General features: G+C 53.4%; 1 protein-coding gene across 1 annotated transcript; it reads left to right on the forward strand.

The window, feature by feature from the left end:
- Positions 1 to 1,941: 1,941 nt before the first annotated feature.
- On the forward strand, positions 1,942 to 12,318 carry E2f1 (E2F transcription factor 1). The gene is made up of 7 exons (XM_050150868.1): positions 1,942 to 2,329; positions 7,180 to 7,270; positions 7,588 to 7,807; positions 8,495 to 8,647; positions 10,293 to 10,407; positions 10,502 to 10,721; positions 10,821 to 12,318. Exons 1-7 carry the CDS (start codon positions 2,075 to 2,077, stop codon positions 11,063 to 11,065), a joined length of 1,299 nt encoding a protein of 432 aa, XP_050006825.1. The 5' UTR covers positions 1,942 to 2,074; the 3' UTR covers positions 11,066 to 12,318.
- Positions 12,319 to 12,708: the final 390 nt, after the last annotated feature.

A 12,708-nucleotide genomic window follows, 5' to 3' on the forward strand; every position in this document is an offset into this window, starting at 1 on the left:
GGAATGGGCACAAGTGTCCCTTACGTTTTTTTGTGTAATATTTATTTATTTTTTTCTGTATATAGCCCAGGCTATCCTGGGACTTAAGCTTTTCCGGCCTTGGCCTTCTAAATGCTGGAGATACAAGTGTATTTCTCGAGAAGCTGCTTGCAAAATGCACATTCCTGAGCTCTCGGAGATTCTAAATTGGATCTGGGTGTGGAGGCACAGACCTGTGTGCAAGCACTCAGGAAGCTGAGGCAGGAAGAATACCTTGATTCAGTTTGGGCAACATAGCAAGATTCTGTCTGTTCAAAAAACAAAACAAAACAAAACAAAACAAAAAGCAAAAACAAAAGGTGAGCCAGCGTAATCCCAGCTTTTGGGAGACAGAAACAAATGGGTCTGAGTTCAAGGCCAGCCTGGTCTACTTAGGGAGTTCCAGCGCAGTCAGAGCTACAGAATAAGACCCTGTGTCGAAACAACAACCAAAATATAACAAAACAAACTCCCAAAATAAAAGACCCAAGAGGTGGTGGGGAGGGCTGGAGAAGGGTGGGAGGTAGGGGTCGATTCTAAATTGGCCAGGTTGGGGTAGCCCAAAGTTAAGAGATGCCCTATCATTTCAGAAGCCTTGGGAAATCACAACCTGCTCGTTGCTTCCTTGCTCACCTCTGCTCCCAGCCTCCATTTCTCTCATGAGAAATGGGTATGACAAGCAGCCCCTGCTAGGTCAGCCCAAAGCCGAGTGGTCAGAGCTGGGACAGAGAAAAAGTAGCATGGGGCAATGGAGCAAGGAACCCTGGGCTGAGAGCCCTCTGGAGGAAACCATGCTTACAGAGGTCTTGCTGTCAGTTACTCTGCTTGTGGCCACCCTGCCCCCAGTGCAGGAAGCTAGTAGGTCTTGTTAAACCTTTCACATCTGTTCCCAGTGTTGGCACGATGCCTAGCAGAGAGGACAATACTGGTCAGATGGGCTGACCTGAGCAATGAGAAACGGTGGAGATAGCCCAGGGCCTCAGGATTAAATGTGTGCACTCTCACCCCCTTGCGCTGCCCTGCCGCACTAAGTGAGGTCTCATGTGGAGATAATTTAATGGCCGATTCTCTTCACGTTGCAAGCTTTCGCTGTTTCTCTTTCCCTCTTTCCTTTCCACTGAAGTCAGGAGGTCTGCACTGAGGATGGGGCACCGAGCAAGCTCTCAGACATTTCTGACTTTTTAAGACAGGGTCTCACTGTGTAGTCCTGGCTGGCCTGAAGGTCTGCTTGCCTCTGCCTAACAAGTGCAGGGATTAAAGGCAGGCGCCAGTGTGGAGTTGGGCAAATGAATGAACGCAAACTGGGCGCTAGCTACTGAAGGAATTGCAACTAAAATCAGACTGACATCAAAGCCAAACGTCCCTGCCCACTTCCTGGCACCCCTCTTGTGCTTGGCTTCCAGGTGACAGGGATAGGGAAGAGCGCAGAGCTGTAAGCAAAAGGTTTTTAGGAGCGGAGATGTGGCGGAAGCGAGCTTCGGAGGTGAGCCTGAGCGCGCGGAAGAGACAGTTTCTGGAATCTGAGCTGAGGGGGTGGAGGCCACAGGTTGAGAGTCTAGGGGTCATGTGTCATGGGGGGGGGGGACGCCTGCGGGACGTGCAGAAGCGAGTACGAAGTTTGTTCCGTTCTCCAGTCCCAGCCACCCACGAGTGGGCGGTGGAGGGGGCGGGGCCCCGGCGCCCACGCCTCCAGGAGGGCACGGCAGGAGGCAGAAGGGAGACGGCGCCCCGCACCGCCCGGACAAAGCCTGCGCGCGCCCCGCCCCGGGATTGGCCGCCCCGCCCCGGGTCCCTCCCTCCATCGCCGGCCCCGAACGCTGCACCCAATGTCCTTCACCGGCGCCACCGCCGTCACAGCCGCCCCAGCCAATGGAGATGGCGCTCGGCGGCGCGTGGCTCTTTCGCGGCAAAAAGGATTTGGCGCGTAAAAGTGGCCCGGACTTTGCAGGCAGCGGCGGCCGGGGCGGAGCGGGATCGAGCCCTCGCCGCGGCCTGCAGCCATGGGCCCGCGCCGCCGCCGCCGCCTGCCTCCCGGGCCACGCGGGCCGTGAGCGCCATGGCCGTGGCCCCCGCGGGCGGCCAGCACGCGCCGGCGCTGGAGGCCCTGCTCGGGGCGGGCGCGCTGCGGCTGCTCGACTCCTCGCAGATCGTCATCATCTCCGCCGCGCCCGATGTCGGCGCCCCGCAGGTCTCCGCCGGCCCAGCCGCGCCGCCCGCCGGCCCCCGCGACCCCGACGTGCTGCTCTTCGCCACACCGCAGGCGCCCCGACCCGCGCCTAGTGCACCGCGTCCCGCTCTCGGCCGCCCGCCGGTAGGGACCCTAGGCGCGGGCGGGGGAGGGGCGGGCTGCAGCGCTGGGCGGTGCGGAACCTGGGCTGGGCCTCCGGGCTCCGCCCCGGGGCGCGCGGTGACAGACTGCCGGTCCCTGTTTGCTGCGCCTTGCTCTGGGCCTCAGCGTCCTCACCGGAGCGTCGGCGTCGTTGATGATAATGGTTCACGTGTATGCAGCTGGTGCTTGCTTAGTGCACGCCCAGCCTTTGGCACACTTAGAATTTCGGCCACAGTTCTCAACTCTGCTGTGAGCTGGGTGTTGTCACGTGCCCATCTGCCAGAGGGAGGAACTGAGGCCCAGACAGGGAAGTGCTTCACGCAGCTGCAGGTGGTGGGACAAGGATTTTAACTAATGTCTGCTGGCTTGCAGCAGGACTTAGGGCTGGGTGGTGAGCACGGTTGCTTGTGGGAGGTGAAGGAGCGTGACTGTTGGGGAGACCCCTCCTTAAGTGCCTCGATGTTGGATTGCCAGGTGCAGGCCTAGCCTTCCAGGCCTCTGGGGATAGGCCTCCTAACTGGGAGGCCTTCTCTGCAGGGGCGGGGCGCTGGGCCAGCTGCTGCAACCCTTCCTCTGCCTGTCCTTCCATCTGCCACCCTTCTAGCCCCTGGTTGCCATGGAACTTTAATCAGGCGGGCAGACCCTCGAGGCTCTGGAAGACTGGGTGGGCTGGGCCCCTGAGATCTATGGAAGGGGCCTCCAGTGCCTGGAGACGTGGGAGGGAGATCCCTGGATAAAGTCTCCACTTATCCCAGAACAGCAAGTAGCTCAAGACCAGTTTAGGCTGGGGGCCTAGAAAAGGCAGCTGAGTCAGTGGAGAGTGGAAGCTTGGAACGTGGATCCAAGCAGGGGCAGGCACAGGGTGTGGGCCACCAACTTTATTGTGGGGGTGGAGCAGACAGGAGGGGGGTTCTCAGCAGGGGGCTTGGAGCAAATGGGAGGGGCCGGGCCCAGAGTAGAAGCTGTTCAACTGCTGATGGGGGTGTGGGTGGCAGCTGGTCCCTGAGGCATCTTGGGAAGGCCCATAGCCCCCTTGGCCCTGTGCCCAGTGCTGCCTTCCTTCCGGAATCACCAAGATGCTAATAATAATAACAATAGCAGCTCGGATTGTTGCGAGGATGTTTTGTGTGCCAGGCCCTGTGCTAAGCACTTCATCCACTTATCCCTGTGGGCAGCCTTACTTTCTGATCCTTCTTAGAGATGGGGAGCCTGAGGCCCAGAAATGGTGGAACTTCCTCCAACCATTCGGCCAGGGAATGGTATTTCCTGATTGTTACTGGCCCTTCCTCCCAGTGAGATCTGGCTTGTTACTTGGTGGGTCAGCTAGCTTGCCTTACACTCCGGGGGGCCTGTGCTTGCAGATAGGAGCTTGAGGCCTGGCCAGGTAGTCTGCATTGGATGAAACATTCCCTTTACTCCAGCTGACTTTGAGTCCCACCATCGCATACTTGGTGCAGAGGTATTTAAGGGTCCCCTGCCCCCATGGTACTTAAGGGCCAGCCGACATTTTCTGTGGGAGAGGCTGACAACATCCTGGAGCCAAAGGCCGAGAATGCAAATCTGGATTTTGGCCTCTACTGACTTTGCTCTGGCATTTTGGGGGCAGTCCTTGAAATAAGCTACAGGCTTGGCTTCCACCCAGTAAGCACTTGCTGAATGCTTCCTGTGTACAGAACTCCATGCAATTCAGACATTCCTCTCTGCCCTGCCTACCTCTACCTTGTCATAGCTCTAGTGTATGGGTGTGGGTGTAGGTGTAGATCCTGTAGGGGGAAGCGAAGGAAGACAACAGAACAGCCTCAAGGCCAGCCAGGGTTACATAGTGAAACATTGCCTTAAAAGTAAATTAATTTTTAAAGATAAATGTGTTCAGGGGCTGGAGAGATGGCTTAGGGCATCTGGCTGCTCATCCAGAGGACCCAGGTTCAGCTCCCAGAATCCCCATGGCAGCTCACAACTGTCTGCAACTCCAAGATCTGACACCCTCACACAGACACACGCAGGCCAAACACCAATGCAAATAAATAAATAAATAAATAAATAAATACGAGCGTGCTCTGCTGTGACAGCTAGAGTTTGCATCCCAGCACCTACACTGAGGTCCCAGATGCCTGTATAACTCCAGCTTCAAGGGATTTGATGGTGTTTTCTGCCCCATGCCCACATTTTCATATACACTCAAACAAACACACAAATATCTTAAAGAGTAGATTAATTAAATAAAAATATATCAAAATGCCAAGTCTATCTTGGTTTATTGGCATATCTTATAATCCAGGCAGGCAAGGGTACTGACTCCTGTCCAGTGCCAGCCTACACTGAAAGACCTTACAAAGCTGGTAGCAAGAGGCTGAGTTTCCCATTATACATGTAATAACCCGTGTGCTGTAGGAAGTACATAGTACCCTGCATTAGGTCTGTGGAAAACAGTAGAAAGCCATTTATGGCCCAGGACACTTGTTTATCCCTGGCTGGTCACTGCCTGCTCCTGAGTGCTGTTGCAGATGGAACCCAGGATTTACGGTATGCTGAACAAGTCCACCAGTCCTCAGAATTTTTTTTTAAAAAATAGTTCTAAAAATTGGTGTGAGCCAGGTGTAATGACAGTTCCTACAAAGTAGAGGGGTAAGGTCAGGAGTTCAAGGCTTTCCTCGGCTGCCTGTCGTGCTTGAGGCCAGCCTGGGCTATTTGAAACCCATCCGTATTCACACAGTACGTCATCCTCATTGCCCTGGCTCTCCTACAGGAGTTGCTGTTTCTGAAACATGCTGTTAGAAGCTCAACTAGAGAACAGCCCCTGAGCTTTTTAATTCGGGAAGGGACTGTCTATATTAACCTGCCACAGTGGTCCCTTGTGTGTCTGTGAGCAATCTGCGTTGGCCTGGGCCTGCTCGGTATTTCACTGAGACTGCATGCTGTCCCAGGGTTTGCTAAGTGAGCAGTGTCTGTGACCCTTCTGTGGATAGCTGTTGGAGTCATGCAGCTGTGTTCACCAGTGAGCATCTTCACTGTCCTTTTAGGATCTCTGTGTTTGGGTTGTCTGTCTGTCTAGAGGGAGCGACAGAAACGGGCATCTGTTTGGCAAGGGCCAGCATGCTGGGAGAAGGCATTCCCGGCTAGCTTGTATATGGGGGTCTTGCTCCTGGGTGGGGCTCATGCAGCCCATTGGGGTGTATATCTTGAATTTCTCCCTGGCTACAGGCCCATCCCAAAGTGGAGACCACCATAGGCTCTGCTATCAGGCATTGGTGAGGAAATGCAGGGAAATGCCCTGCACAGACAGCATAGGCCATCTCTGCCTCCACACGTTCCTCTCTTCCTCATGTGCCGTCCTAGTCCTCGGCTCCCAGGAGTCAGTGGCAGCATGAGAGGGTGGGAGGTCTAGTCAGCACCTGTTGACTGGCATTGAGACACTGTCTGAGGTGGAGGGGTAGGCAGGAAAGACAGAAGCCGCTGCAGCACTTCCTGGATGTGGGAAAAGGCTGGGTTTGAGGCAGTACAGAGAAGGGTAACTTCTCTCTGAAGTGATTGTTTCAGGGGTCCTGCAGGAGGGTGCTCCAGGTGTGAGGAGGGGGCAGAGGGTAAGCCTGAGAGGCAGGGATCTTAGGCAGAGATGTAGAGGGAGACCAGGACGGGGACAGCTGGACCGCCGGGTGTGTGTGTGTGTGTGACAATGGCTGTAGGTAGCATTCTTGGCAAATGGAGGTGACAGGTGGTGAGCCAGGTTGAAAGTGGGTTCAGCTGAGAAAGGCCTGTGGCTAGTGAGAGGACAGCAGGCCTGGTCCCGTTAGGGTCTCCTGTCTGTTGGAGGGATTTCAGGATCCTTTTCCATCTCTGCGTGTCTAGCCTAAACTGGAGGGCATGGGGAGTAGCAGCTTGGGGTCCTTCTCAGACAGACCTGGGTAGCAATTGTGGCTCTGTCACTTCCTGACTGATCTTGAATATAGGTTGTTTGTGTCTGCAAAGTGGAGCCATTGTGGTGTTGCCGGTCCAAAGGCATCAGCTGCTGCCATGGTTATAGATAGATGTGCAAATGAGTTAAAAATTAGAGACGTGCCTTATTTGCCCTAGGAACCTTACCCTTCCTTGGTGGCTTATGTGGTCTCTGTGGCCAGGACTTGAGGGAGATTCAGCTGGCGCTTCTGGCCTGGTTGTAATAGGGAGGCAGGACTAAGGCTGAAGGGATTGCCTTCCAAGCTTGTGGTCCTCCTCACCTAGGGGAGCTCCCGGCTCTTGGCCAGCGGGGCTTATCTTTGGGGCTGGATGGCCATATGACACAGCAGCTTTTCTCCTGCCCCTTTCTGCCTTGTGGAAGGTCCAGGCCTCAGTGACCAGTCTCAGAAGTGACACCATCACTTCTGGCTAGCATTTAAGAGGAAGGAAGTTAGCACTTGTCTTTGAAAGAGGTATTGGAAGTAGCAAGTCCTGGTGGCCTGTGCCTGTAAGCCTATTATTCGAGAGGTAGAGGCAGGAAGAAGAGTGGTTTGAGGTCAGCCTGGGCTAAATAGTTGTAGGAACTGAGACGTAATCTCACAATGGTAGATTGTGTTAGTGTATGCAGGGCTCTCGTTTTAATCTCTAGCATCACAGCGATGCCTTGTTCTTGGCTGGTATACTGTGATAAACACCTGTTGAACCTAAAACTTGAACTCAGTCTTCAGTCTTGCGCTTGAATGATTTGTGTGGTAGGATAACGAATGCTTAGGATCTGTCTCTGCTCGCATACCTAGGCATCCTGATAGAGAAACTAGGACTGGAGTGCCAAGCCCTTAGCTAAGCCTTTTGTGTGGTCTCACTCCTGGTTACTGGGCCTTCTTGTGTTTCTGCTACAGGTGAAACGGAGACTGGATCTGGAAACTGACCATCAGTATCTGGCTGGGAGCAGTGGGCCATTCCGGGGCAGAGGCCGCCACCCAGGGAAAGGTGCTGGTTGACTCTTAGCTTCTCAGGCTCAGATTCGGGGGTGGGCATGCTCGTAGACTCGGGGGCCCCAGCAGGCAGCTGGAATGGCTGGCTGACATGACTTCCTCAGGCCTTGGAGGTGGGGAGTTCCCCAGCCACAGAGGAATGCTTTGGTTGGCAGACAGCAGCCACAGGGCCTTTCTGCTCGGCCTGACTAAGAGGAAGGAGCCCTCTGCCTCCCAGCTCATCTTGCCACTCTGTGGTGCTAGGGAGACAGGACTGTTGGGGGCAGGCTGCGTGTTTGAGAAGCCCTGCCTAGCCTAACCCCTGCCCCCCAGGTGTGAAATCTCCAGGGGAGAAGTCACGCTATGAGACATCGTTAAATCTGACCACCAAACGTTTCTTGGAGCTGCTGAGCCGCTCAGCTGACGGTGTTGTTGACCTGAACTGGGCGGCTGAGGTGCTGAAAGTGCAGAAACGGCGCATCTATGACATCACCAATGTCCTTGAGGGCATCCAGCTCATTGCCAAGAAGTCCAAGAATCAGATCCAATGGCTGTAAGTACTGACCAGTCAGGTGGGCTGGTGGCAGCCAGACCAGGCCTGCAGTGACTTCCTGCATTCGTAACAACTGGGAAATCAATGTCCGAGGAGAGGTGTCTTCCCTGGGTGATAGACGGGGAGGGACATACAGATCTAGCTCCCTATGGCTGTACAAGGTGTCCTATCTAGTAAACACACACACACCCGGTGAAGGTTCCCTATTCCCTTTCCCAGTGGTGCCCATTTTTGGGCCACTGTGCAACCATCATTCCAGCTTTTGCTGTCAACACGGAGGTCGGCCTTACAGCTGTTTTAGTTTTGTTACGACTTCTCCCTTGTGCCTCACTCTCTCCCCAGGCGTCCTACTAGCCTCTGTGGCACATCTGCCCTCTTGGTTTTTGATGGATCATTCTTCATTCTGTGTTATCTTGTCATTCTGTGGCAAGTGTGCGCTGTTGTTTTCTTCCCGGGCTCCTTGGTGGGGCTGTGTAGGTGTCTGCCGACAGGCTAGGCATTTTACTAAGCCCATGCCAGTCTAACTTGGAGCCGAGCTGGGGAGCCGGGGAGCGGAGCCAGAGAGGGGAAAGAGCTCGCCCACTTCTCACAGAACAGTGGCGGCGGCGGCGGCAGACTGCCTTGGGTGCCAGGACTGGTGGATGGGGGCCCGAGGGCAGCTGCTAACTCTTCTCTGGCTTCCTGCAGAGGCAGCCACACCATGGTGGGAATCAGCAAGCGACTTGAAAGCCTGACCCAGGACCTACAGCAGCTGCAGGAGAGCGAGCAGCAGCTGGATCACCTGATGCACATCTGTACCACACAGCTGCAGCTGCTTTCTGAGGACTCAGACAGCCAGCGATATCCTTGAGTTGGCAGGGGGCATGGAGGACAGGCTTGGCAGGTGGCGGCACCACACTGAGACTCAGAGGTTACCCAGGGCTCTGGATTCTAGGGTTATGGCTTTGGAAACAATGCCTGCCTCAGCATTGACTTGTCATAGCACCACTGAGCAAGTGACTTGGCTTTCATGGGCCTACGTTTCAACTGTAAAAGAGGATAGTAACCTTTTCCAAAATTATGCATATTAAAAAAAAGAAAAGAACTGGGTTGTGACACACGTACCTTTAATCCCAGCACCTGAGGGGCAGGTGCTCACTGTGAATTTGAGGCCAGCCTGGTCTCTAGAGTAGGTTCCAGGACAGCCAGGGCTACACACAGAAGTCCTGTCTTGAAATACAACAACAAAAAAAAAGAAGAAAGAAAAGAAAAAAAAAGGGCTGACAAGATGGCTTGATGAGTAAAGGTGCTTTTGGCCAATTGTGACCATCTGAGTTTAAGTCCCAGTGGAAGGAGGGAACTGACTCCTGTAAGCTGTCCTCTGACCTGCACATGTGCACGCACACACACACACATATATACCTATGGCATGTGTGTGTGTGTACACAAAGACACAACATAAGTAATAAGTTTTAAAATAAGTAATACATATTTAAAGAAGCCCAGAATTGGAGAGTTGGCTCAGCACTTAAGAGCACTTTCGTTTTTGCAGAGGACCCAAGTTCAATTCCTTGCATCCACACGGTGGCTCACAACTGTTTGTAACTCTAGTCCTAGTGCATCTGATGCCCTCTTCTGACCTCTGAAGGCAGCAGGTACACGCAAGGTACACACACACACACACACACACACACACACACACAAACACAGAAAAGTCCAGGTTGGGTGTGGTGGTACACGCCTTTAAAATCCCAGCACTTGAGGGACAGAAGCAAGTAGACACCTGAACTCAAGGCCAGCCTGATTTACATATTTCCAGGCTAGCCAGGGATACACAATGAGACCCTTTCTCAACAAAACAAAGATGTGTCCAGTATGATGGTATGTGCTTGGATCCCAGGGCCAGGTATGAGGCAGAAACTGCCACATATTCAAGGCCCGTCAAGGCTGTGTAGTGAGGCTGTCAATAAAAATAATCACAGGCCACTGGACTACACAGCGAGACCCTGTCATCAAAGAGAAGCGGTAGTACCAGTAATGACAAGCCTTTTCTTAGTCATTGATTTAGTGCCTGATTGTAGCTTCAAAGTTAAGACTTTAATTCACAAAAAGAAACTTCACGGCGGTGGGGAAGAGACAGAAATCTTTAATTAATTAATAAAGAAATAAATAAATTAAAAAAGAAACTTATTAGAATATGTATCTTTTTAGTAAATACCATTGATTAACAGCAAGATTGTCAAAAACAATTTCCATCTCCCAGCCTGGAGACTTGTCGAGCATTTTATGTGGAATTATTGCAGGCAGCCATTAGTTTAGAACTGGAGATGGGTAGATCTCTGTACAGATGTGGCAGTTGAGCTTAGGAGTGAGGCTCTGAGCACCTACTGTGTGCCAGGCTGTGGGATGAAGGAGTAAAAACAGGAGTGACTAGATAAGAATGAAACTTTATATGTGGGCTGAGTCCTGGGTTCCTCAAAGGTCAGTGGCCCTTGACTCCCCCAACCCTGGCCTATGTGACCTGCCAGGACCTTCGTAGCATAGCGGACCCTGCAGAACAGATGGTCATAGTGATCAAGGCCCCTCCTGAGACCCAACTACAAGCTGTGGACTCTGCAGAGGTGAGACTCGGGACCCCAGGCCTGACCAAGACAGGGTGGGCAGGGCTGATGGCCACCTGGACCTCAGTTTACCCTGCCTGCTGCCTCCGTGCAGACATTTCAGGTCTCTCTTAAGAGCAAACAAGGCCCCATCGATGTTTTCCTGTGCCCCGAGGAGAGTTCAGGGGGCATCAGCCCTAGGAGGACCCCATGCCAAGAGACATCATCTGGGGAGGACCGGACCTATGACTCTGGCACTGCAGGACCTCCACCATCACCTCCTTCCACATCCCCGACCTTGGATCCCAGCCAATCCCTGCTAGGCCTGGAGCAAGGTAGGTAGGGGCAGGTTTTGATCTCCTGTTTGGGCAGTCAGTCATGGCGGCCCCTTTGCTGTTGGGCCAGCTCTAACCTGTAATGCCTGCTTTCCCCAGAACCAGTATTGTCACGGATGGGCAGCCTGAGGACCCCCACGGAAGACCATCTGTCACCGCTGGTGGCTGCTGACTCACTCCTGGAGCATGGTCGAGAAGACTTCTCTGCGCTCCTCCCTGGGGAGTTCATCAGCCTTTCCCCACCCCACGAGGCCCTTGACTACCACTTTGGCCTTGAGGAAGGTGAAGGCATCAGAGATCTCTTTGACTGTGACTTTGGGGATCTGACCCCTCTGGATTTCTGACGGAAGCCTAGGCAGCCAGGGCGTCTGAAGATACCCACCCTGTCTGCAGCTTTGGAGCCTCCTGCCCTGGGCCATCCTTCCTGCCTCATGGAAAAGCACGATTCTTACCCTCTTCTCTGTGCAGTAGCTTCTAGCTCTGGGGTTTGGCTGCTGCAAGATGAGCAGGCCAAAAGGGGAAGAATTTTGTATGGTGTGTGTGTGCATGTGCACGCACATATACACCCTACACTGCGCAGTGTACATGGGGTATATTCTGTGTGTGTGCGTGCGTGTGCATGTGTGTGTGTACCGGGGAATGAAGGTGAACACATCAGTATGTGTGCTGCAGACACATCCTGGTGTGTCCACATGTGTGCATGAATCCATGTGTGCGCATTGGGGTGGGGGTGGGGCTCTAACTGCACTTTTGGTGTCCTTGCTGCAAAGGCCCTGTGAGGCCCAGGGTGGCTGCCTGCTCCCAGAATCCCGTGTCAGCCGGGCCAGGTGGGACAGCTAGCTTGGCCGGCTGGGATTGCAGAGCAGCAAGCGCACTGCTTAAAGGTTTTCCGATCGAAGCTTTAACGGAGCGTTTATTTATTTATCGAGGCCTCTGGCAAGCCCGGGGAATAAGCTAAGGGTGGGAGGGATATGGGGCTGATACCCCTACTTCCTATACTCTGAAGCAAGGGCAGTGTCCCATAGCTTTTTTTTTTTTTCTTTGCCCAACCCCAAAGGAGCTGAGGCCCAAGTAGTTTATTTATTGGGAAAGTGGGAGGCGGGAAACAGACTGACAGCCATGGATGGGGAGGTGGTTCCCTTTCAGAAGGTTGTGCCAGCACCCTAGCTGCACCCGTGTGGATTTGAGGTGGGAAAAGCGAATGAGGGCCTTCACTGACAGGGTGGACAGGAGGGTGGGTGTGGGGTTCTTCCTGTGTTTGGAGTGCCCCTCCATTATCCTCTCCACCCTCCAATCTGCACTTTGATTTGTTTCTTAACAGTTCTGTTCCCTCCTGCTTTGATTTTAATAAATATTTTGATGGTGTTAGGGCTGGGTTTGGGACTCTACACTGGTGTGAGGCTAGGGTCAGAGGGATTACTCCTTCCCTGTTCCTATTAAGTTCCTCTCCGTGTGTGACCACTTGAGAGGAAGAAAACTGACCCAGTGACTAGTTGGAAGCCATACATATTTCCTAAGTGCAGAAGGGGAGTGTTAAGAGTCGGCTTGCTGTGCGCCTTCCGGACATTTATGAGCATTAGTAAAGATGCAACAACATGGTGAACTGTATTGTGTCAGATGCTTTTGCGCGCGCGCGCGTGTGTGTGTGTGTGTGTGTGTGTGTACACGTGTACTTGCAGCATGTGTTCCTCCCTCTAGGCCTGTCTTACAAGTGAGAACACCCAAAGTTTCCTGGAAGAGGTGCTGGGGCTGAGATCTGGGAGAAGAGCGGTGACTTGGGAATCCATGACGTGTTAATTCTTAAATGGAAGTCCTTTGAGCAGAGCATCTATAATAATCTCGAGGGGCACCTGTTTTTATCCTCAGATACCCAGAGATAAGAGCTTGTGTGCTTGACCTGTTAAAGCTCCTGCCCACACCAGACTGTGGAGCTGCTAGTCCTGAAGAACTGGCAGGCTGTCGTTGCTAGTGACCCCTTACCCCACCC

This window comes from Alexandromys fortis, unplaced genomic scaffold, assembly GCF_014885135.2.
Source record: "Alexandromys fortis isolate MF-2015 unplaced genomic scaffold, M_Fortis_MF-2015_v1.1 scaffold_27, whole genome shotgun sequence".
Classification (NCBI taxonomy): domain Eukaryota; kingdom Metazoa; phylum Chordata; class Mammalia; order Rodentia; family Cricetidae; genus Alexandromys; species Alexandromys fortis.